We start from the raw sequence: 22,752 nt of genomic DNA, 5'->3' as shown, positions 1-22,752 counted from the left end.
ACTAAATTTGAGTTGACCACTAGTATCGCCAGAGGAACAAGAGCATACACTGTATTGAACAAGCAGGGTTCATATGTATAAACATTGAATATTTTGTGAAATAATCCTTCATAAGGGGGAAAGACATATTGAAGATTTTATGGGTATGTCCTTTACGAAGGTGACTACTGGTGATTCCAACGTCATACTATCCATAGAGTGTAAGCACTGCTTTTGGTTAAGCAGTATTTTTTACAACCGTGTTTAAAAATGGTTACACTTGTACAAACTTTCGCTGGATTGCACGTTGTCTTGTTTCTTGTGCAAGCAGAGATTACTACATTTCTATTGACAATTTTTTAGCCAAACAAAAACCATTTTAGTCTTGTTTCAAACGAACTCTAAGAGAAATTGTTTTCAAACCAAAAAATGCCAGGCGCAAAGTTTGAAATACTATTATATAAATATAAAAAATCAATTTCAGCATAGTATGTCGTAGTTGTATTTGAAATATTATAACTTTACTGTAGCTGTTTAGCCATTTATCAAATAAGATTTGTATCTCATAGATATTTTTTCAGTATTCCACACAACGGATATACATTACGCATTTCTCTCTCTCCATCCCAAAGCATAACTGGTGCGCGATCAGTCCCTGGAGCAGTTTTTGGTCCACTACATGGTAGATCGAACCAATAACCCGATGGTCCTATTACAATACAGTCCTCAATTCCATCATGGTCATTATGTTGTCCACTAGTAGGATCCCAGTTACTAAATAATCCTTTGTCCCCGTCCCAATATACGTCTGTGTCCTGTGGGTTTGTTGCATTTAGCCAATGAGGTACTTTTACTTTGGATATTATCTTTGTGGCAATATCATTCCAGTCATTTGTATATATTTTAGCCAGATCAGAATACTTGTTTATATTTTTACACCTATTTCGGGCAGTTGTTTGGTCATCGTAATAACCTATCCGAGGATGGTATACGGACCCTTTCAGGGAAAATAAACAGTATTCTTCTTCAAAGGGTGGAAATAAACTACATTCGTACTGTATATTGGTTGATTTGCTTGGAAGTATTTCTCCTATTACTGTCGATCTATGTATAAGTCGAAGTCCGGATATTTCCGATGGAGTCTGAGTACCGGGGCCGGCTATATGTGCAACTGAAGGATTGTGTATCATCAGAAAATCCCCAGGGTCATAGTTTACAGAATAAATCAAATTAGAAGCTAATATTTTAGCATGAAAAATATCTTGAATGTATTTTGTTTCTTCTACAGATAACTGCTTATACGGGTTGTCATTGTTATCAGAATTAAGCTGTAAATATTGACCAGATAACGTTCCCAATGCTATCATACTGGTGTCATCATTTCTAAAGGGGTGTTTATAAAGAAGAGGTATTTGAATAGAGGAATTAAATGCATTACGAACAAAATTTTCTCAAGATATTCTCTCTCTTTGGTTGAAAGCATGTCGATAATTTCTTTAAGCGGCACAATGAGAGTTGGGCCATTTGAATTGGCATGAACACAGTAAATCAGAGTGAATAAATGTGGCATCTCAAATATGTTTCCGTCTACATGCCAACCTTCTATTCCAATGCCAACAAGTCCAGCGGTGTGGTCATTAGAAAATATTCCTAGACGTGGATCTGGATTTTTATCATATTTCTTTCTGTTGATAGAAGACGTTTCTTGAAACGGTGTGCCAAACAACGAGGTAACGTGAATTTGTTTTTGCCAAGGCAGAGTCTGATTTTTGAATAATAAAAATCTATACATATATGCTTCTTCTCGAAGATTCCTTGCACATTCATCGGAAATGGTTTTTAGATCGATTCCTTGAATTCTGGCTCCAAATATTTTAGTTAGTGGAATGACGTCATAGTTACAGCTTTTTGTTGTTGATAGAGACTGAAAGATAAAGAAAAAAATTAAAACCTTTCGGATATTTGGGCCCTTATAACGTTTTTGATTCGAGCGTCATGGTTGAGTCTTTTGTAGACCAAACAAATGCGCGTCTAACGTACAAACTTTACTACAACTTCTGCGCGTCTGGCGTACAAATTTTGATCTTGGTACCTATGAGGAGTTATTGCTATCGAAGATTCGAGTGTTTCTTATACGTTAACATGCACATATAGAACTCACTATGATTTCCTAGATTTGTTTAATATCGTTTTAGATGAACAAGTAAAGGTATAAGAGTATCGAGCAACAGATTATTTTTACAATGCTCTAGTTTAATGCTGTTACTTTTTTTTATTCTATTGTTATCAGAGTCAAGAATATTGCAAATATACAGTCTTGTAATATGCTGCACAAAATAAAAAAAATGCCTACTTACTTCATCACAATTGTCACTATTGTCTTTGTAGCATGTATCATGATTTACATCATTCCCATGACCAGCCGGTATAATACAAAGGCATATCAAAAGTAAAGGTTTGATATCCATTATAATTTACAACTGAAAAAAACCATGACAATCATAAATTATAAAAAGGAGATTAACTTGAAAATTTTATCGAAACGATTTCAGTGTATTTTTTTTTTATTCACTATTCAACTGAAACCGGGTACAACATATTTACCAGGGTCTGCTTACCCCTTCCGCATTACCGTAGATCGTCCTATTTTTTTTTTGTTTAAAAAAAACATATGTATACCCTTGCTTCTTATCTCAAAATGCAAGATTGATTGATTAATTGATTTATCATTATTGGTGTTTTAAACCACTTTTTGTGCGCTACTCTGGGGTTATTTCGTGGCGGTAATTTTTTATTGGTGGAGGAAGCCTGAGTGTGCGTAGAAAAACAACCGACATTCCATAGGAAAACTGAAAATCCTAGTCAATAAAATTTGGAGTCGAGTGCATCCGCACGAGCAGGGTTCGAATTCACAACCTCAGAGCCTAGTGATTACAATAGTTGAACTACGTCTTAGACCACTTGGCCACCGAGGTCCCTCAAAACGCAAGGTGACTGTCACCTGTGAACGCAGTTTCATACAAAACCTTATGTGAAAGACAACGAAATAGCGCAAAAGCATCAGGTGGGGCACAACCAATACATTCAGTCAGTGATAATTACACAGTCAAACATTGATTTATTTTAAAATTACTATCCACACTTATCTGTGTCCACCCTATGTATAGTTATAAAATGTGATTTGGTGTGCACTTCAAACTGTTTGCAAATTAGTGAAAAAAATGTCCTGTTTCTATGGATACCAACAGATAGATTTCTTTTTTTTTTTAAATGTCTATGAATGACAAAAAAGACAGGCTTTTTGTGAAAATGTGGTCATATCTATACTGACCTTTCTTGTAACTTCATGATGTGTAGACTTTTGAGTCCGTATAATTTTTTAATATCTTGCATGTAAAAAATCAAATACTCTGGTTTTGTTTCTGCCGTTCTCGGTTATTGAAATAACTGCATACAACTTACCTTGAACGGATTTATTAGTTACTGTGTTATGTAATGACATCGGGCGGGTACAATATTATCTGGAGTCAACAAGTGTGCTGTATTATCGTCAAACGAGTTTAAAGTAAATAAGACCCATTAAACTACAGATGTAATCTTGTCATTAGTCTATTAAAAACATACCGATATACATTTCATTTACTAAAATTGATGACTAGGGCTGAGACTACTATAACACGTTATAGTGTTCTCAGACTAGGGGTACAGAAATATGACAACCTCTTGAAGATAAAAAGATGTGGTATGATTTCTAATGAGACGATTATTCACCATGCAGAGACAATAGTTAATTAGGCCTTTCTAAATATAGTATTGTTAGAGGTAGATCTAGGTCGATAGTATATAACTATTTAAAACCTCATACTATTGTCTCTGCATGGTGAATAACAAAACTAATAGTTTGTTTTGGTTTTTTTTTTGGGGGGGGGGGCTTTGAGGTATGTTTACATAAACATATAAAAATAATTAGACTTCACCATGCCTTAAAAATTTAAAAACTATAATCATCACTATAATATGCAAAAGCAATAGTATTGTCGTTTGTTTTGCTTTTAAAGTCAAATAACATGAGTTACAAAACCGGATCCTAATCGGATTTATCCGTCATCAGTTTGGCCATTACAACGCTAATATTTGAAAATGGCGACGTCCATGTCGCACTCCCGCTCTTCGACAACGAGCGAAAAACATACAAATGCAGCAAGCTCTGGTGAAATAAATGGACATAAACAACCCAGCCATGCTGACAAGAAAGGATCTGAATTTGCTGCAAAACAGTTCTACTCAAATAAGCATATCACCCTGAAAAATGTCAATACCGTCCTCACTGAGGTGATAATTTTTTTTCAGCCTGGGACCTAAATTATACGAGGTTCTAGTTTCTGCTTAGCACTGATGAATAGAACAGTTGTTGTTCTAATGTTTATAGTATTATTTAATTTCCCGTGAATGATCTTCATTTATCATCTTCGTCAGACGTTACTAAGTTAGTCACTTCACTTTGCTCGGCCATCACTAACACCTGTGTGAGTTAGTGGTCTAGTGGTCAAAACCGATGGCTACAGTGCTGAAGGTCCCGAGTTCGATTCTCACTCAGGGTGCTAAAGATATCAGCACATCAGAAGGGTAATTTTCACCCTTTCACACACATCTCTGGTACCCAGACAGGTGTGTAGCTCCCTACACGCTAACACACAGTTGCATGCACATCGATTAGGCATGCAAAAAAATATTGCAAAATAAAAATATAAAAACGCATATGTTGTCACTTTTTTAATTGATGAATTTCATTATAAATAAAGGCATTTGGTTTCAAAATAGAAGTTTTATTGGAGATCATGTCAAAATCGAACAGTAACTTGTATCTTTTACAAGATCATTGAAGATTTGAATTTGTTATACTCAGACTCAGTCTAAGAAATGTAGTTTTGGAGCACATTTAACAGAGTACGGTTTATCTGTTTGGAATGAGGGTGGGAGGGTTCCTGATCAGGGAATCCTGGGCTTAAAAATATGAAATCCAGAAATCCAGGGCTTGAAAACATGAAATCCCGAGGTCCTGAGATTCGAAAAAAGAATTCCCTGATCATAAATGGGTCAATCCGAAATCCTGAGCTTAAAAACACCCCATCCCGGAGTCCTACCCCCCTCAGATGTACCAATCAGCATTAGATTCATCAGAACCCTTTGATATCGTTGAAACTATGCCACGGTGATGTGTTTGATGGACTACCAGAGCCAATCATCCTACAAACACGCCAAAAACAGTACTTGAAAGTCTCATTATATTTTGCGTTCATAGACCATATGATAATGGAACTGGAGAGTGGAGTCACGTCTGGTATTATCATAAAATCGCTTCTTTGTGCCGTATCTGCTTCCTTGTGTTGTAGGAAATATAACAAACAATAAAATCTCAACATTGTCTGAGACATACGAAAGTGACCTAGTATGTAAAGACCAATTCAATAGACCACTTTCGAGTTCATCCGTCACCGGCAAAAACTCGTCAATTATGCACGCCTTTATGACGTCATTTACCAGATAGAGGGGCTCGCCTGTATCCCTGCACTATTTACGTTCATCAAGCGTCTTAGTGATCGTCTTTGTGCAGGATAAACTAGAAATAATGGTTGCTCTGTAGGTACTTACTGACAATTCCCTAATGACAGCAGAGGTGTTTACATCTACGATTTTGCCATAGTTTCTACGGATTTCAGTGAAAAAATACGGACTACGATTGTCATATCAAAAACTACGGGTTTGAAAGAAATTCGTTTCGTTTCAAAATCCGTTAAATTTTGATCTTGATCAGTTAAATGATTGAATTAATTAGAATATCAATGCTTTAAAGCGCATATAAGACAAGGTAAATTGAAAGCATGTCCAAGAACCACTGATAACAATAATAATAATAATACAACCCGACCAACATCGACAAATAAATCATGCCAAAAATTCGTAGATTGTTAAAGGGAAACTTTCCCTTCTTTGGGGTTTCGAAGAAGGGCCCAACATTTGTTTACTGCTTTAATGCAACTGCTGAACGGGGGGAGGCTGGTAAGTAATTTATTTTTTGTAAAGTCTATAATTCACTGTGCTAAGAAGATGTTCCTTTAGGATAAGGGGAACTGCCCTCCTTCTTAGTGCAAGCTCTTCCTCAATTGCCCAATCTTTCAAGGCCTTAATTTGTTTGAAAAAAATGGGAAATTTGGATTTTCTAGGAGCCGTGCTGCCCAAATTTTTTATGAAAGTTGAACTTTTTCAGAATTTTTTTGGTCAAATCATGCAAATTATAGGATATAATCTTAGTCAAAATCTTTGTTCCAAACATGTCTGAATAAGACTGCAAATACTGTCAGAATGCAGGAAATTGCATCTAATTTTTAAAAAATTTCTTGGGGGGGGGGGGGGGGGGACATGCCCCCAAACCCCCCTAGAAGATTCGTGCCGCTACGCGGCACTCATCGAGAGGACTACTGACAACATTGCAAAACTACTGACAATTCTACTGATAGACATCAGAATGGGTAAACAGGTCTGTGACAGCAGTGTTGATTGTCAATTTTGAGAATTCAATTTGCCGAATAATTCGTACAATATAGAATTATAGTTTTCCAACCACTCGCTCAACATTGGAAGGAAGTGACGACGCCCTAAACGCACAAATGACGGTGATAAAGGCGCGTATAATTGACGAGTTTTTTCTGGTGACGGATGAACTCGAAAGTGGTCTATTGGGAGGTCCCTCAATGGTGAACACGTACACTGGTTTATTACATCTCGCGAGTGCTACCGTTGAGATCTATCAGTGTACTACCTCTGTTGAAATCAAATGTACAATGAACAATGACAGGTTATCATCGCTAGCATTACTGCATATTCATCGGGATTTCAGTGTGAATATTAACAAATAGATAGAGAAGCTTGTTTCTGCCTTGACCTGAAGAGCAGCTTTTTGAGTAAATTATGTATCAGAAAAATGTTTAGTTTATGTTTTCAATTAACCATGATTCACATTATTCAGAAGCTTTATGAATAGTTTTACATTCATAAACTGTTTATCAGTCCTATCTATATGTAGCTCCTCTTTCAACTTACTTATGACCCAAAACCGAAAAAAAAACCCATTTTCCTGCATAAAAGGGTCGCTCGGCGGTAGTTGCTTGTACATCGTTTCTTCCCTGCTATGCCCCTGCCAGACTGAAGTTTAAACTAGAATGTGTACTTTGGGGGCCTGGAGATCAATATTCTGAAATCTCTATCTCTCTGGTTTGTCTGTTTCCACCGAGTGGCCCGGTGGTTATCTCCGAGTACATCGGCTACCTCCCCCATGCTAACAGACTGCCTGGTGTCCTAGCACTTCCTTTTTGTTGGGTTGGGATTGATTGTCCTTGTTAAAATAATTGTCGTATAAACATATGTTAGTGACACATCTCCATTAATCCTGTTAGGGAGTGTACATGAATGCCACTGTACCCTCGCAGCTTTTGAGGGGTTCTTTTCGGATATCCGAGGCATTTACCAGTACATACATACTGCCACTGGCCAGCATAGATGTTCACAGTATTGAATTATCCACTATCAGTTGCTTTCGTCTTAGACAATTTACCATTTCTTTTTAAGTCATTAAGAAATAAATAAAGACGTAAAAACAAACTAGAAAAGCCTAAAGGTGCAAAGAAGGGCTTCAAGGATTGTCACTAACAGTCACAGAAACACAGTGACATGATTTAAAATGGAGAAATCTTGCACACAGTGACAGAAGAACAGATGCTTGCCTTGTACTGTTTTATAAAATCAAATCTCATCTCATCTCAATCACAAAAAAATAATCCCTAATACAACAGCTCACACAGTCCCAGAATGTGCACACACACTCAAACTAAACACAACATAAGGAAAGCAGATCAGCTATATGACGGAAATCTGTATTCTTAGATTTTTTTTAATTTTTTATTTCTAACAATAAAAAGTACACGTACAGAACTAGATAGGTATAAGAAGATGTGGTATGAGTGCCAATAATACAAGTCTCCATCCAAGTCACAATTTGTAACTACAAGTAAACCATTATAGGTCAAAGTATGGTTTACCATTAATGATGCATGTCATGAATGACACAGCTGAAAGAATAGTGATAAAAAAGGGGGAAATTACGCAAACTACACACATTAACACACTTTTGTTCGCTAAATGTAATGCAACACAATGTTTTAAATCATTGATTTAAGTTTAATTTATGTATCATTTTCATTGTGATCTGAAGTAGTGCGGGCATAGACCCATGATAAATCTAAAAATTGGTTCCATGTGTTATGATTGTGTAATTAGATATTAAATGCATATAAAGAGAAAAGGCAAATTGTTGAATGCTGCTAGCGAAACATAGAAACTAAATAAACTTACAGTTAATAGATATGAAAAAAAAGACTACTCAGTATTGAGGGTTTTATATTTTTATGCTAGACACTGCAAATATTTTTATAGTTATTTTTACATGTTTAAAAATATTTACAGCTAACTGGAACATTGACTGAAAATGGATTGGAAATTTTGGAGTTTGATGAACAAAATAAACAAGGTAGATTATGTTAATACATTGTAGAAATCAAATTACTAATAGATTTAATATATATTTGTGCGTGTGTTGAAGAACTAACATTATCCTGGAACGTTTTGTTATTTAGTTTAACAACGAATAAGACTTTTTGTATTAGTTAGGTCATGTATATATGAAGCACACACTCCCACACTGAATATATAATTCAATATTGTTTGTGTTTGTTATTGTATCTATGTGAATGTCATTATTAAAAGTTTTAGTTTACAAAATCAACACGTGTTCTGTTCAGCTATAATACAAAAAATATATTATAAAATATGTAGTTTATACCGCATGCTTCTATTTCAGTAATTTATAAAAGTTGTGTACATTTGTATTGTGCATATAAAAACTTAAATCAACTAGCTTAATTTTGAAATTATCATTTTATCTGTTTTAGCAAAAGTTCAATTCAAAGACTGTGACAATGTGTTAGACGTGATGGAGTACTTGTCAAGGTCATTTGATGTATCAGTTGAAAGTTCAAATAAACTTCTATGCCTTGCACATCTGCCATCCACTTACACTGATCAACAGTTGAGAGAGCTGGTTTCATCACATGGCAGTTTATGTAAATGTTTCATGTACAGATGTAGACATTCAGGTTGGTTCTTGTCTTTAACTTAGAACTTATCAGTGCATTTCACAAAGCTATTGCTCCTGAAATTAAACACAACCAATAGGAAGATGTTAATCTTATTCCATACAAATTTTGATGTATATGAATAAAAAAATTAAATCAGAATCACAAATATGTAATTCTAAAATATTTCCTGATTCATGTTTTTATTGCAAAATTCAAAATATATATTTATATTGCACCTCGCTGAAAAATGGTTCATTCCTCAAGTTAAAATTTACCTATTTGACCAACAATGGAAGAATTTTGATAGATTTTAAGTCCTAAATAAGAACATGAAGAAATACTTGATTATTCTACACATGCAGTTTCTGTTCATGTAGTTTCATTGAACTTTATTTAGAAAAATCCATATGATTATAAAATAAATAATTTGTAGAGTCTGCAAATATATACCCTATATTTTAAGATGAACATGAAACACAGAAATTATCAGATGCTTTTAAAACTATAATGCAAGTACATGTTCCTCTCATAAAGTTCTAATATTGTGACATGGTCAGCTCAAAATTCATGTGTTTCTTGAAATTTTAACAAAACAAGTGATACATGTAACAGCACATTGAATATTGACAGTTCAGTGAATAAGGGCAGACTAGCAAGAAAATTCAAACACGTTATTTGGTATTCACAATTGAATAAAGTTAGTTATGGTTAAGTTTGTTTGTTTTGCAACACCAACACATACTTTATAGCAAATCTTTCCATCATGCTATCAGGTGCTATAAAAACAATAATTTTCTGTAACATTCGACAAATGAGAAAGGTTATATATTTTTTAAAGGATATAACATGATATTTTTTTAGGAGAAAGCCTTGGATATGGATTTGTGGAGTTTGATTGTACAATAGAGAAATCTAAACAGATAGAGCTGGAGTTAGATTGGAAAGAAGTAGACAGTCATTCAATACACTGTGAAACTGTTAACATCAATATATATGACAAATTGTGTTCTAAATGTTTGTTGATAGACAATCTACCTAAGGACTTCACAGATGTAATGGCTCTACGGGATATCTTTAGTTGCTGTTATAAACCTCTTTATTGTCAGGTAGTTGTCTTTTAATGTTATAATTATGATATTCAAATAATTACACTTAAAGAAAACAAATACACATAAAAAATCACAGATGTTTTTATCCATACACTGCTGCTGTTGTATCTCTTTTAATTGACTATTGTAGATAAAGAATGACTTTGTCGTTTAATAAAATTTTGTAAAAGTGCAATAGGACATATAAATAGATAGATCAATTAGAAACACAAAAAACAACTAATATAATCTGACAGAATTTTTTGAGAGAATGCTGTGAAATGACTGTTCTGTTTATAAGAGTGCTGAATTTCATGTTTATGTTTTTTCTTAGTGTATATTTAATCAACTTTTTTTCCAGATTGTAATGAAAGACAATGAATCTCTAGGATATGGAATAATAGAATACAAAACAAACCAAGAAGCTCAAAGGTCAAAGAATAAACTGGATAATCATGTGATACAAGACCAACCAATCAGATTAACATTCTGTATTCCTGGAAAGCCAGGCATCTTTTTATGTTCAAAGATTATTTCCAAATTTGTGAGTTTTTTCTCTTTAATTTGTAAAAGAATATTCAAATTACAACTGGATATGTTCATTCAAAGACATGTAATTGTTTGCATGAATATAAGAGAATTTCTTTGCATTGTTATAAGATGCCAACGTGATCACTATGAGGGTTAAGTTAAAAGTTAAAGTTGTAGACTTCTGCCAATTATGTGGGGGGTGGATAGGAGGGGTCCTGATTATGAAATCCCCCACTTAAAAACACGAAATCCTGAGGTCCTGAATTTAGATATGTTTAAATTCCCGAAAGAGTCAATCCCGTAAACCCGAGATTAAAAACCTCTGATCTTATAGTCGGACTCAGTCCTCATAAAGGTCCTATCCCCCCTTAATTATCAAGATAAATTACATTAAAAAATGATTTGTTTAGATTGAATAATATTTCTCTGGCTGCTTTTTGTTCTAATGAAATAATTCTAGAAATTATTTCTTTTCCAAGACTTCAAACTTCAATTAAAGGACAATAATAAAAGTGCTGAGTGTGTAAGAATTTAAAACAGAATCTATGGAACATAACAGCATGTTTCAATGAATAGTATGTCTAACTTGCAAAGCAGTAAACATTTTCATAGTGTTATTGTTATCAATTTCATGATAAAACATGGCACAGTATAAGTGTATCATAAACTCTGTCTGACTGACAAAATGTCAGACAAATACTCACTTAGTCAGACAGATTTTTTTTAGATTTTTTGGTCAGACACAAACCGTAAAACAGTTTGGCAGAGACTGCAGTATATCATTTTATATTTTACATTGATGTGTACATTATATGTATAGTTATCATGGTTATTATTTCCTTAATAGTTTACTGTGTACATTACAGGGTAGTTGTGATAAAACAGAACCACCAAAAAAAGGCTTGTTACCAGATCCAATTTTTATGAAAGATGATTTGTTGAAGACACCTTTAGTCAGACAGCTCTGCCAACAGCAGCCTAATTGTATGTATCTTAAATACAACCAGGAATGTGAAGTCTTGTGTTTTTAAAATAACTGTTACAGTACATAGAATGGAATATTTTGACTATACTCTTATTTGGTTTATTAGATTATAAAAGTTTGTGCAAGAGGAAAACGATAAAACAGTTGCTATCAAAATATAGATAAAAATAAAACAAAGTGGGCTGTAAAGATCTGTAAACAAAAATGGATTTTTATATATAAAATAATCACACACAAACTAAAAATTAATTTGTTTGGTATTTTTTTAATTTTGCCTGTAATTGTAAGTTTACCGGACAGAATGTTTAAGTAAAAATTAGATTAACATCATGTACACTGTATATAAGTAAGTCAGTAGAATTAATATATCTATAGAGCATAGAGTTATAATTTGACATAAAACAGAAGCAAAAGATACCAAAAGGACATAAAAACTAATAAGACGAAAATTAACTGACAACACCATGTCTAAAAAAAGAAAAAGACAAACAAAACAAAATAAAATCAGAAGTACACAAAACAACACATGGCAGGTGCACTCAACCTCAGTCTTAACCTGCTAGGAATGTTACTTTTCTTACCAAAGGGTGATGTTTTTCTCAAGGCACTCCGGCTTCCTCCACTTATAAAAACTAACCACCAGGAAATAATATTATAGTTTTGAAGGTGGTGTTAAACATCAATTAATAAATTTAAAGATAGCTCACATTTTCATTTGACCATTTCAATCCTAACTTACACATTTTGTAGATATTAAAGTTTTCTGTTCTTGTTTTGTAGTAATGGGTTGTTTTAAACAAGCATTAACACAGTTACAACAGACTTACATGAATCAAGTGAACAGTTCTGCAAAACCAGGTAAATATTATAGTGCTCTGTAGTGTCTCACATCAGTGATTTTGCTAGCGCTCGTCACTTTCGTATTTTACGAAAAGGTTTTCGAAATGACGAAAATATTTCACATCAATTTCGTCACTTAAATTTGGAAAGTGTAAAAATATTTACTTGAATTCTACCTGTCTTTATGTTTCTGACACCTTGCTATTATAAAAAATAAGGCTGATTTTTATCACGTGCAAAAGTGACTAAAGCCCTCAAAATCCTAGCTGAAACCCTGCTCACATTCTTCAAATTCTGATATGTGTCATTTATTTTCTTTCTTTTTTATAGTGCTCTTAGTCCATACAGCCATTCTGAGAAATTTGTTTTTAATATTGTTTTCCCTCTACTCTTCTTGAAGCATTTCATGAATCTTGTATTCTAGAACAACATTGCTGATTGAGACTTAAGTTAGTTAAGACTCATTTCAAAGAGTTATACTTTCAAAATATGATATATATTGCAGAAGAACTATGGTCACAATGACTAAATATTGAAGAAAAAGCAGTCAAAGCAGTGTAAAAATGAAAAATTATTAAAAAAAAAGAAAGATTTAACAGCTTGGTGTTTTTGAGATTCAAAATTGTGCATTTTTGAGATTATTATGGCCCTATATTACATGTCAATCTGAAGTTCAAGATTGTTGCCATATTAGTTAATAAATGAAAATATTTTATTATTTTTACATATGACAATTTTGAGTTGATTATAGAAGACTCTAAAAATTACTATAGTAGTCCTGCTGAATCCATTGCAAGCTGATGACCAGTATGAAGTCAAATTTATCAGAAGGTTTAAAGTTCTGTATAATTTTTTATTCCATGTAATGTTTTTGCAGGATTGCTGGGGCCTGCACCTTCTGTTCAACTTAATCCATTGATCAACCCTAGCATGCAGCTAGGACTTATAGTCTTATTGGCATTACAGTTACAGTCAAAGTCTCAAAACAAGGTATAGTATGTTTCAGTATAGATGTCACATTCATTTGTATTTTATAGAGCATATATTTATAAACAAGAGTTCTCTAAATTTTACTTTCACTGTGGTCCTTAAAGAAAATCTGCTTGTCATCACGATTATTTTTGTTTCAAAAACACTAACATGTGTCCATCCTTTGCAAAATTTGGTGGGCAAAACCTTTGGACCCCCACTTTAAGAGAACTCTAAAAATATAGATATTTATATGTATAATTAAATATTCAGAACATTTGGTCTTGATTTAATGCTTATGAACAATTGATCTTTTTTTTATGTTCACAGATATTGAGTCCTCTGGATTTGTTTGGTTTGGTTTTAAATCAACATACAAAACAGGTATTTTACACATTATGTATTTAGTATTTTTATTTTGAGACTGAAACTATAAAAACAATTAAAGAGTTTGTTGGTGAAATAACAGCTTTCATACAATGATGGTTAAAGAAGAATCTTTAATAATTTCCAAACAAATAAAAATTAAACTCATTGAAAAAAACCTAATGTATGATAATCAGTTTCAATAATATTTAAGAAATAATTCATGGAAGCCATAGATTGTTGGAAATTTACACATGGCGTGGGCCGTGATATTCGAATTTTAACCTGAGTGTTAGTGAGGGATAAAATTAACGAATATAACGGCCCAGGCCATGTGTAAATTTCCAACAATCTATGGCTTCCATGAATTATTTCGATTCTAATAGGACAAATACGGTCATTTAAAACTGAAGCTATGGTAGGAATGCTGTGTGTTGCTGTTCTTTTTTTACTCGCGGTTTGATAAAGCTCAAACATTGATAAAATCTGTAGCTTGCGTGGATTGTTTAGTGAATAACAGCTAGAAAAAAATTTGTTGAATTCTTTAAATTCTCAAACCCAATATTTGCCATTTATAATTTACATGTTTTTCTCTTAAGCTACTGTCAAATCCAAAGTTGACATTTCGTTACTAAGGAGCCGCCATATTGACTTGTTGAAATCATAAATATGCAAATAATGCTATAGAATAGGGAATAATACAAAACCTACCTTACAAATCAATTTTAATACACTATTATACGAATTTCGATGGTACATGTATCAGAAAATGTTCTACTGTAGCGTTTTCAGTTGTATGACGTCATGTTTTGAAATGACTTAAATGCTTCAAAAACATTAAAAGACTTTTGCGGAATTTCATTTTATTTTTATTTTGTTGATTTCTCTGAGCTCTTGTGTATTAATTCTTTTTATTATGCATCCGAATAAGAATAAAAGTTATTTTGTCTTTTTTTAACTGCAATTTTAAAAACAATTAAATCATCAAATGGTTTGCAAATAGGTTCCAATACATAAGGATTTATGTGGGAAGTATATTGTAACAGCCATATTATGTATATCTCTGAGTCTGCGCCAAGTATAGATATATGGAGAATTTTATAACAATGTTTACAAAGTGAAAGAAGCATGTCATATTAGAATACCTGTTAATACTCAAAATAAATTTAAATTAATGGTATCAATGATAATTTTAGGATTTTTCTAAAAATTTTGATACATAATTAAATCTCTCACTTTGGCACTTGTGTACTAGTTACATCAATGATGTTCTGACAATTTTTTGCTTAAAACTTGTATAACTTTCTTTTCAAATTCTTCATCAAATTATATTCATATACAGATTTCTAATAATCTTAATCTGTTTGACTAAATTGATTAGATGCAAACCACAAAAGGTCAGGGTTAAAAGATCGCATAAACTTCCAATTATTTTCTGAATTATTTGGGAATGGCAAACCCTCCTGTATATCTGGTTCTTGTTTTGCCAAACAAATCAAAAAAACATATTACTGGACAAGTTAGTTAGGACAATACGACAGTTTTGTAAGTTGTAATATGAAAGGGGGTTGTTGACAATTTTTTATCATATCCACAACTAATGCATACTGGTATTTGAGAAGATTTCTGAAAATAAAGTTTCTGCATAGACTTTCAATCCCTTTATTTCATTTATCCTAATGTTTTATGAATAATTACAGGATGGACCATCCTCTATTCTTGGAGACCCTTTAGCAGTCCAGGCCAGTGCTGTTCTGAAAAATCTGACAAGTCAGATATCATCAGTGCAACCTTTGACCTCTAATCCACCTGTCAATCTTCAACAGAACAACGAACATAACTCATCCCTACTCCAGTCTTTGGCATTAAACTTAAAAAATATAAACATGAATATGTTAATAAACCTAGGACAGTTAGCTTCCTCAATACAGACTTCATCTGGTTTGTTAGGGAGTGGACCACCCCAGCCATTAATGAATGACCAGTCCCTTGTTAAAAATGCCAAAGTCACGGAACAGAAACCCAAACCAAAAAGTTTATTGGACTTGGATATGTCTAATTACCAACAGAAAATGTATCCAGTTCAAGATCGAATGAAAAGTTCTGTGAAAGAAAACATTCCATATAACAGGGGACCAGCTATACAACAGGAAGGTGTCTTTAGTGCAAATTCTGCCAATAATAGTAACATGCAGACTAATAGACAAAACTCTGGTATGCATTTAGATCAGTATGGCAACTTCACATCACAAAATGAAAGTAGACATTACCCTGCAGCTTATGACCAGATAAACAAAGCTTCCTCCTTGCCAAATGTTAACCAAGGTTTATTACATTCATCACAGTATGTAGACAATGCCACTAATGTCAAACCTTTGATGACAGATATGTCCAGATCACAGTATGTAGATAATGCCACTAAGGTCAAACCTTTGATGACAGGCATGTCTAGATCACAGTATGTAGACAATGCCACTAAGGTCAAACCTCTAATGGCAGACATGTCTAGATCACAGTATGTAGACAATGCCACTAAGGTCAAACCTTTAATGACAGATATGTCCAGATCTCATCTCTATCATGAAAATATGTCTCAAAACAGAATTGGCCAAGTATTTAATGGAAACTCAACACAAGGTCATGATGAACCTGATGGATTGATGCCTCCTCCTGCCTTCACAAATATGATACATCAGCTTCCACAAACAGAAACCACATCTACATACCAAAATAGGGTAAGTTGGTGGGTGGAGAATTGCAACATGATTATGTTAAAATGAAAATATTAAAATCCTTCTGTGAACATTTTTCCCTATGCCATCCATTTTTAAGGCCTAAAAATAATAAATATTGATAAACAATCAAGCATCAAAATATTTCAAAATGAACAAAATGCAGAAATCATACAAAGGAAACAATATAACAATGCATTTACATTCAGAAAAAAAGGCAATGTTAACAAATTCACCGTTTTCATGTTTAAAATTTATCTATTTTGAATTGAAAATTGACTTGCAACAAAAGAAAGTATTTTGATGACTTTAATCTTTTTTTTATATAGTAAATAAACCACAACTTTGATGTATCTGTCATTTTCATTAGCTCCAATTTTATTTTTGAAGTATAAATATTTTTAAGACATATTTTATTCTAACAAATTCTACAGCTTATACTTATTGAAATTTACCTTTATATGAAGAAAAGATATGTGAGGTTAACATAAATTAACAGCAACTCAACAAAAATGAACACAAAATTAATTCCTGATGTTTATTTTTTTGCAGTCATCCAGGACATATGGGGATATGACTGATCCGTATATGACTAACCAACCAAATGGACCACAGTCTCTACTGACCAGAACAGCGTACCATGATGACTTGTTGATGGCTGGTACCAAAAGAAGCAGGTCTCAAGCCAGTTCTATCAGTGATTTCTCTGACACATACACCGATCCTTCATCATTGTATGACCAGTCCTACAGATCTAATGACTCCATGTATTCTGATGGTGGATTCTCTACAAGTGGATATTGTACACCTATTGGTGTGAAAGATGATGGTTTATTGGTAGGTATTACAGAAATTGATCATTTGTGAAACATTCATCAGACTTCACTAATTCATTTATTCATTAAAATAACAAAAAAAATACAAATAAGGCATTCTTTATCTCTTAAAATAGGACCATTTCATATCTTAAAAATATAGGCTAAAATATTCTTCAAGTCAAGTCTGTGATAAAAGCAGTATAATAATAACTTGAAAAGGTCATATGAATTTAAATTCCCACAATAATTTCTTAGTGCTAAGACTGTGACACAATAATTAGGTATATTAAGGAATCAGAAAAATTTTCACTGTATGATTTAAATGAGATCATCATTCTTTATGTTATAGCTTTCTTTAAAAAAATCAGAGAATTACACTTCTTTTTCCATTCTTAATCCTTCAAAAACAAAATATACACCTTTCATCTAGAGTATTACACAAATGTACAATGTTTTTCAAAATATTCCTAGACAAGAAACTTTATTAAAAGAACAATTTTCTAGGAAATAACAGGAATTTATGTATACAAAGTGAGATAATGTAATTCAATTTGACTTGATAATTTTTATGTGAAATGCATAAATGAGTATGGATGATAAGCTACTCTTAAATTCTCTTTTAGAAAACACCAATAGGACAGAAGAGGAGTTACAGCCACCTACTTCCTCCTCCAGAGGCCAGTCCAGAGGGTGATTTTGTTGGTCAACATTCACAAGGCATTGGAGGACATTATGCTGAATCATACAGGAAACGTCCACGACTAGATAGAGAAGATCTTAAACTAAGATACTGAATTTTTCGTACAAAAAAAAATATTTTCAAATTTTCAAAAGATTAATGAATAAATTGTTTTTGAAATACCATAGAACCTCTTTTATAAAATAGGAAATGATTTTTCATTGAAGAAAGAAGTATATTTAAAGAATTCCATATACCTTTTGTGTGTGCCATATATATTTTCCAAATTATGATTAGGTTACATGAAAAATTCATGCTATATAAAATTTCAGGGTAAAATAACTAGATTTTTGTAACAAAAAAAATGTGAATAAATTCATACACTAATTACATTGTATATGTAGAGGGGTAATATTTATATTAGTCTACATTTTCCTGGGATATAGGACAATTAAGTCTTGCCATATCATATGAAGAATTCACATTGTCTTATCACATGCATTGCAAATTTAAGGTTCCCCATCATTTGTTAGTTGTATTCTACAATATTACCCTTTTGTCTTAAAATGATTTTATAGTACATTTGTACATGCAACAGAATTAAAAAGAAGCTTCTTTTTTTGCATTTGATTAAGTTTATGTAAAAGTATACAAAGTAAATTCAAAACATTTAAATAAAATGTGGTTTTCATTTCAGACAAAGAAAAGGGGAGGGGTTGTTTTGGATTTTGATAAAAAAAAAAAAAAAAAATATTAAAAAAAATAGGTGTCTGATTTTCTAAAAAGTATAAAATTGGTTCAGATGCATTTTCTTTACATTAAGGTTTATGTTCACTTTTTCAGTTGTATATAACCATCTTTATGTATTGACACAATATTTTCTACAAGATCTGAAAGTTTTAGACTTGAATATGGTTGTTATGTTTTCAAAATATTTATTATCACGTTATACTTAAAAGGATCTAAATTCTAAAAGTTTGTGTAGTTTCCCCTAGGGGCATGTGAATGCTTTATGTTTGAGAAAAAAAAACCACTATTTTCTGGCTTTCAGTTGTTTATTTTAAGATATTTCATGTTTTAGTGATTGTTGTGTTTTTTTATTATTTAAATTGTATATATGGGAAGCATATCCCTTTGTATTTTTTTTCTTTTCTGTTCTTCTCTCACTTTCTTTCTAATTAATATTTTGTGAGACAATTTCAGTTGTACATATTTTTAGATGTCTCTCTGTATGTTTTTTTAAATAGTTTGCAATCCATTTATTGTTTATTTATCATTGCATATAAGATATTTGATAACACTTTGTTATTGTAAAAATGTATCTTATTTTGCAGAAATCATTAAATAGTCACTTTTGCTGATCATTTAGTTTATAGAAAACTTATACATTGGTGAACCTTTACCCAAGAAATTCATGAAAAGGATCTACCCACAAGCAATAATGACACAAAAATGAAAATTTCTTGAAATAAAGTAAAACTCTATTATATCCTACAATAAAACAGTAAAATACAGTTCAATTTAAAGTTTTCGTGTGGCAGGTTTTAAAAATGTTGTTACACAACTACAAACCATAGAGTGCTTCTTAAAATAGGGATATTTTTATTACCATCAAAATTGAAATATTTGTGAAAATAAAATTATGTTTTCAATAAAAGAAATTATTGTTAGAAATATTTTCACATCTTTGGGTATTAAAGCATGGAGGACATGTTCAAGGAGCCTGCACAATGAATTAAGGAATTCTCTTGACACATATTCTCACATTGAAATGTTTGTGTCAGGAAGGGGAGGTAACTCATGAAAACATAACGATGCATTTAACAGTATTAAATATAATCAACCGACATAGTAAATAAAATTTGTATGATAATTAAATTTTGTTTTCTGTATATATTACAAAAAGTTTAAAACATTTGATATGGAATTATGTTGTGATATTTACAGTTGTATTAATAAAAGAGGTGAAAAAGATGATAATTGGATTATTTTAATAAACAAAAACAAAGTCATCATCACCATATGTAATTTTCCTGTACTGTTAGGTATAAATAAATGTTCACCAGTATAGTGCATTTTTTGACTGCATCCTTTCAATGTTTATTTGTGATTTTCTATTTATATTTCTGGTATTAAAAGTTCAAGCTTGTTTAGTTATCAATTTTGTTATGTTGAGAATTTCTAATGAAATATTTGTCATAATCAGTGCTGTAAAAATATTTGTGTAAGTTGTTCTTATTTTTCAAACAATGTCTTACTATGAGTTTGAGGGAGAACCTTTTAGTGCTCCCTGCCTTTAGTGCTTGCCAAATGTTTTAAAATTCATGCATTTTCATAAAACTTCAGTTGTTTTTCAGTCAGCTGACAATTGATGAGGTTTCAATTTAATTTTATTTTGTTTATGAAGATTTATAATACCTCTACCAACATGTGTTCTAGAACAATGCTCTTTTAAAAACTAAAAATAAATCATAAACAAATGAAGTAAATATGAATTGTATCAAAACTTTGACTACTTAAATAAGCTAAGAAATTCGTATTTTTTCTAATTTAATACATATTTTGTCATGTCTTAGTCTCCTTGTCCCTCTCCTTTTAAACAGACCAAAAAAATCAAACTAAATTATTTTTGTGAACCCACAATGAACCAAGGTTTCCACTAAAACAGGAGTCATAGTCTCTTCTTTTATCTAATTGGTGAGTTAAAAGATGCATAAACATTGTATCTGTTTAGTCCATACTATTTAATTGATATTAAATAAAGTCAAAGGAAAGTTTAAAAATTAATCTTAATCTGATTAATTTTATCATTTTTTTAAGTAATGAATTTAGGCATTGCTATTTATTGCTAAATACAAAATGTACCTTAATGAGAATCTTTGTTTCTTTTTATGATTTATAAGTACTGTATTTATGTTGACTTTGTCTGGGGAAATGATATGAATGAGGCCACTATTTTTGTGTATTTCATATTTCAAGTAAATGCAAGTTTTCAATGGTATTTTTTTAGCATAGATTATTAATCACAGAAACAGCACATATGTGCCACCATATATATTTTTTTTCATACAATTTTCAAAGAAAAAAAAGATTTATATAAGAAAATATATTGAACATAAATTAAACTTTGCTACAACAGAATTGTTACTCTCTGTTAACCTGATTTGTCAGTCTATTTTAAAAAAACCTATTTTAATTAGATTTGTGTTTTGCATATTTTAATTAGAACTGTTATTTTTTTTTAAAGGATAGAAGTCAAAATTGTTCATATGCACTGAATACAAAAGATATTATTTTTTAAAGGAGTTTTATTTAGATAGTTTACCATTGTTCACTTTCTGCAAAATATTTAGATCAGCTGTATAGTATTCTGTAAATTCAGAAATTATTGCGAGGGTTTTAGTCATTGAGAATTATGCAATTGGAAGAGTATGGCAATAATTAGCTGTGGGATCGTAGCTCTTAGGTCCTTATGTTATTTTTTACTATTTATGGTCCGTAACTTAAAAAAAAAAAAAAGGATCAAACAAGGAATTATTTGAATCTGGAATAATTTTGAATTCTGGAAAATTGATTAGAAATTTTTGATGAAAACTAACCCAACTAAATAGGGTTAGCCATGCACGCATGGCTAAGGTTAATTTTTCTTTCACTATCATTTCAGTATTACTAACTAACCCCCTTTGCCATGCGCGCATGGCTAACCCTATTTAGTTGGGTAAGTTTTTATCAAACATTTCTAATCAATTTTCCAGAATTCAAATTTATACCAGATTTAAATAATTCCTTGTTATCATAAGATTTACTGTTCCGCAGCTAGGCATTAATAAGAACTGCTTCATATACCTGTAAGCATTTTTTCCCAAATCAAAATGATCAAACTCACATTTTTGTCCATTCTTAAAAAATTGCAATAAAAATGCTTTGCAATAATTTTGGTATATACAATATAAGTGTCAGTAGCCAAGTAAAAGAAGGCAACCTACTATGATATAGCACATTTTAGAGTTAACAAATTAACTAAGTATATTGAAGTATTGATTTTTGTCAAAACTAGTTCCAGTAAATTTAGATGTTTTTGCACTTTTATCAGTGAAACTGTTGAATAAAGCTAGATTGATCAAGTCATTTTTGGAATGTTAAAATGAAATGTGAATTTTCAATTTTTGCCTTACCCTAAATTAAACAATAATTAAAGCATTGTTAAGATTTACAGTACTTTTAGTATAAAAGTTTATGATGCTGTACCGTTTATGTTTAAGCCTGCCTCTTTCAAATTATGGAAGACACAGTGCATCTACACAGAGTCTCAGACAGGTTTACCTTTATTGTCATAACATTAAGAAATTTTTCATTTCATATATTAGTATGATTTTAAAATCAAATTATACATAAGAAATATAGTCTATCATAAGAAACCTATTTTTGATACACATTATTTAACAATGTTGAGAAGAGTCAAACTCTTTGCTACCTATTTTCTGAAATAGCTTAAAGTAATTTCAGGAAATAATCTGTATGAGTTGCAAGCTTGTCTCATTTGCTGTAAACCCACTTTTTATTTTTATGCCCCA

At 31.8% G+C, this 22,752-nt stretch overlaps 1 protein-coding gene and 1 pseudogene across 1 annotated transcript; one reads left to right on the top strand and one right to left on the bottom strand.

Annotated features, from left to right (window-relative positions):
* Positions 1-286: 286 nt before the first annotated feature.
* LOC134685778 (uncharacterized) lies at positions 287-3,538 on the bottom strand (annotated as a pseudogene).
* A 557-nt stretch (positions 3,539-4,095) lies between these two features.
* On the top strand, positions 4,096-21,700 carry LOC134685762 (uncharacterized). The gene is made up of 12 exons (XM_063545676.1): positions 4,096-4,311; positions 8,500-8,563; positions 8,985-9,188; positions 10,032-10,276; positions 10,620-10,802; positions 11,656-11,773; positions 12,555-12,632; positions 13,492-13,604; positions 13,914-13,967; positions 15,650-16,684; positions 17,234-17,518; positions 18,123-21,700. Exons 1-12 carry the CDS (start codon positions 4,120-4,122, stop codon positions 18,291-18,293), a joined length of 2,742 nt encoding a protein of 913 aa, XP_063401746.1. The 5' UTR covers positions 4,096-4,119; the 3' UTR covers positions 18,294-21,700.
* The last annotated feature ends 1,052 nt before the right edge of the window (positions 21,701-22,752 follow it).

The sequence above is a fragment of the Mytilus trossulus genome, chromosome 1 (genome assembly GCF_036588685.1).
Source record: "Mytilus trossulus isolate FHL-02 chromosome 1, PNRI_Mtr1.1.1.hap1, whole genome shotgun sequence".
NCBI lineage: Eukaryota > Metazoa > Mollusca > Bivalvia > Mytilida > Mytilidae > Mytilus > Mytilus trossulus.
Note: the sequence above shows the minus strand (reverse complement) of the source record. Positions and strands in the feature narration are given on the sequence as shown.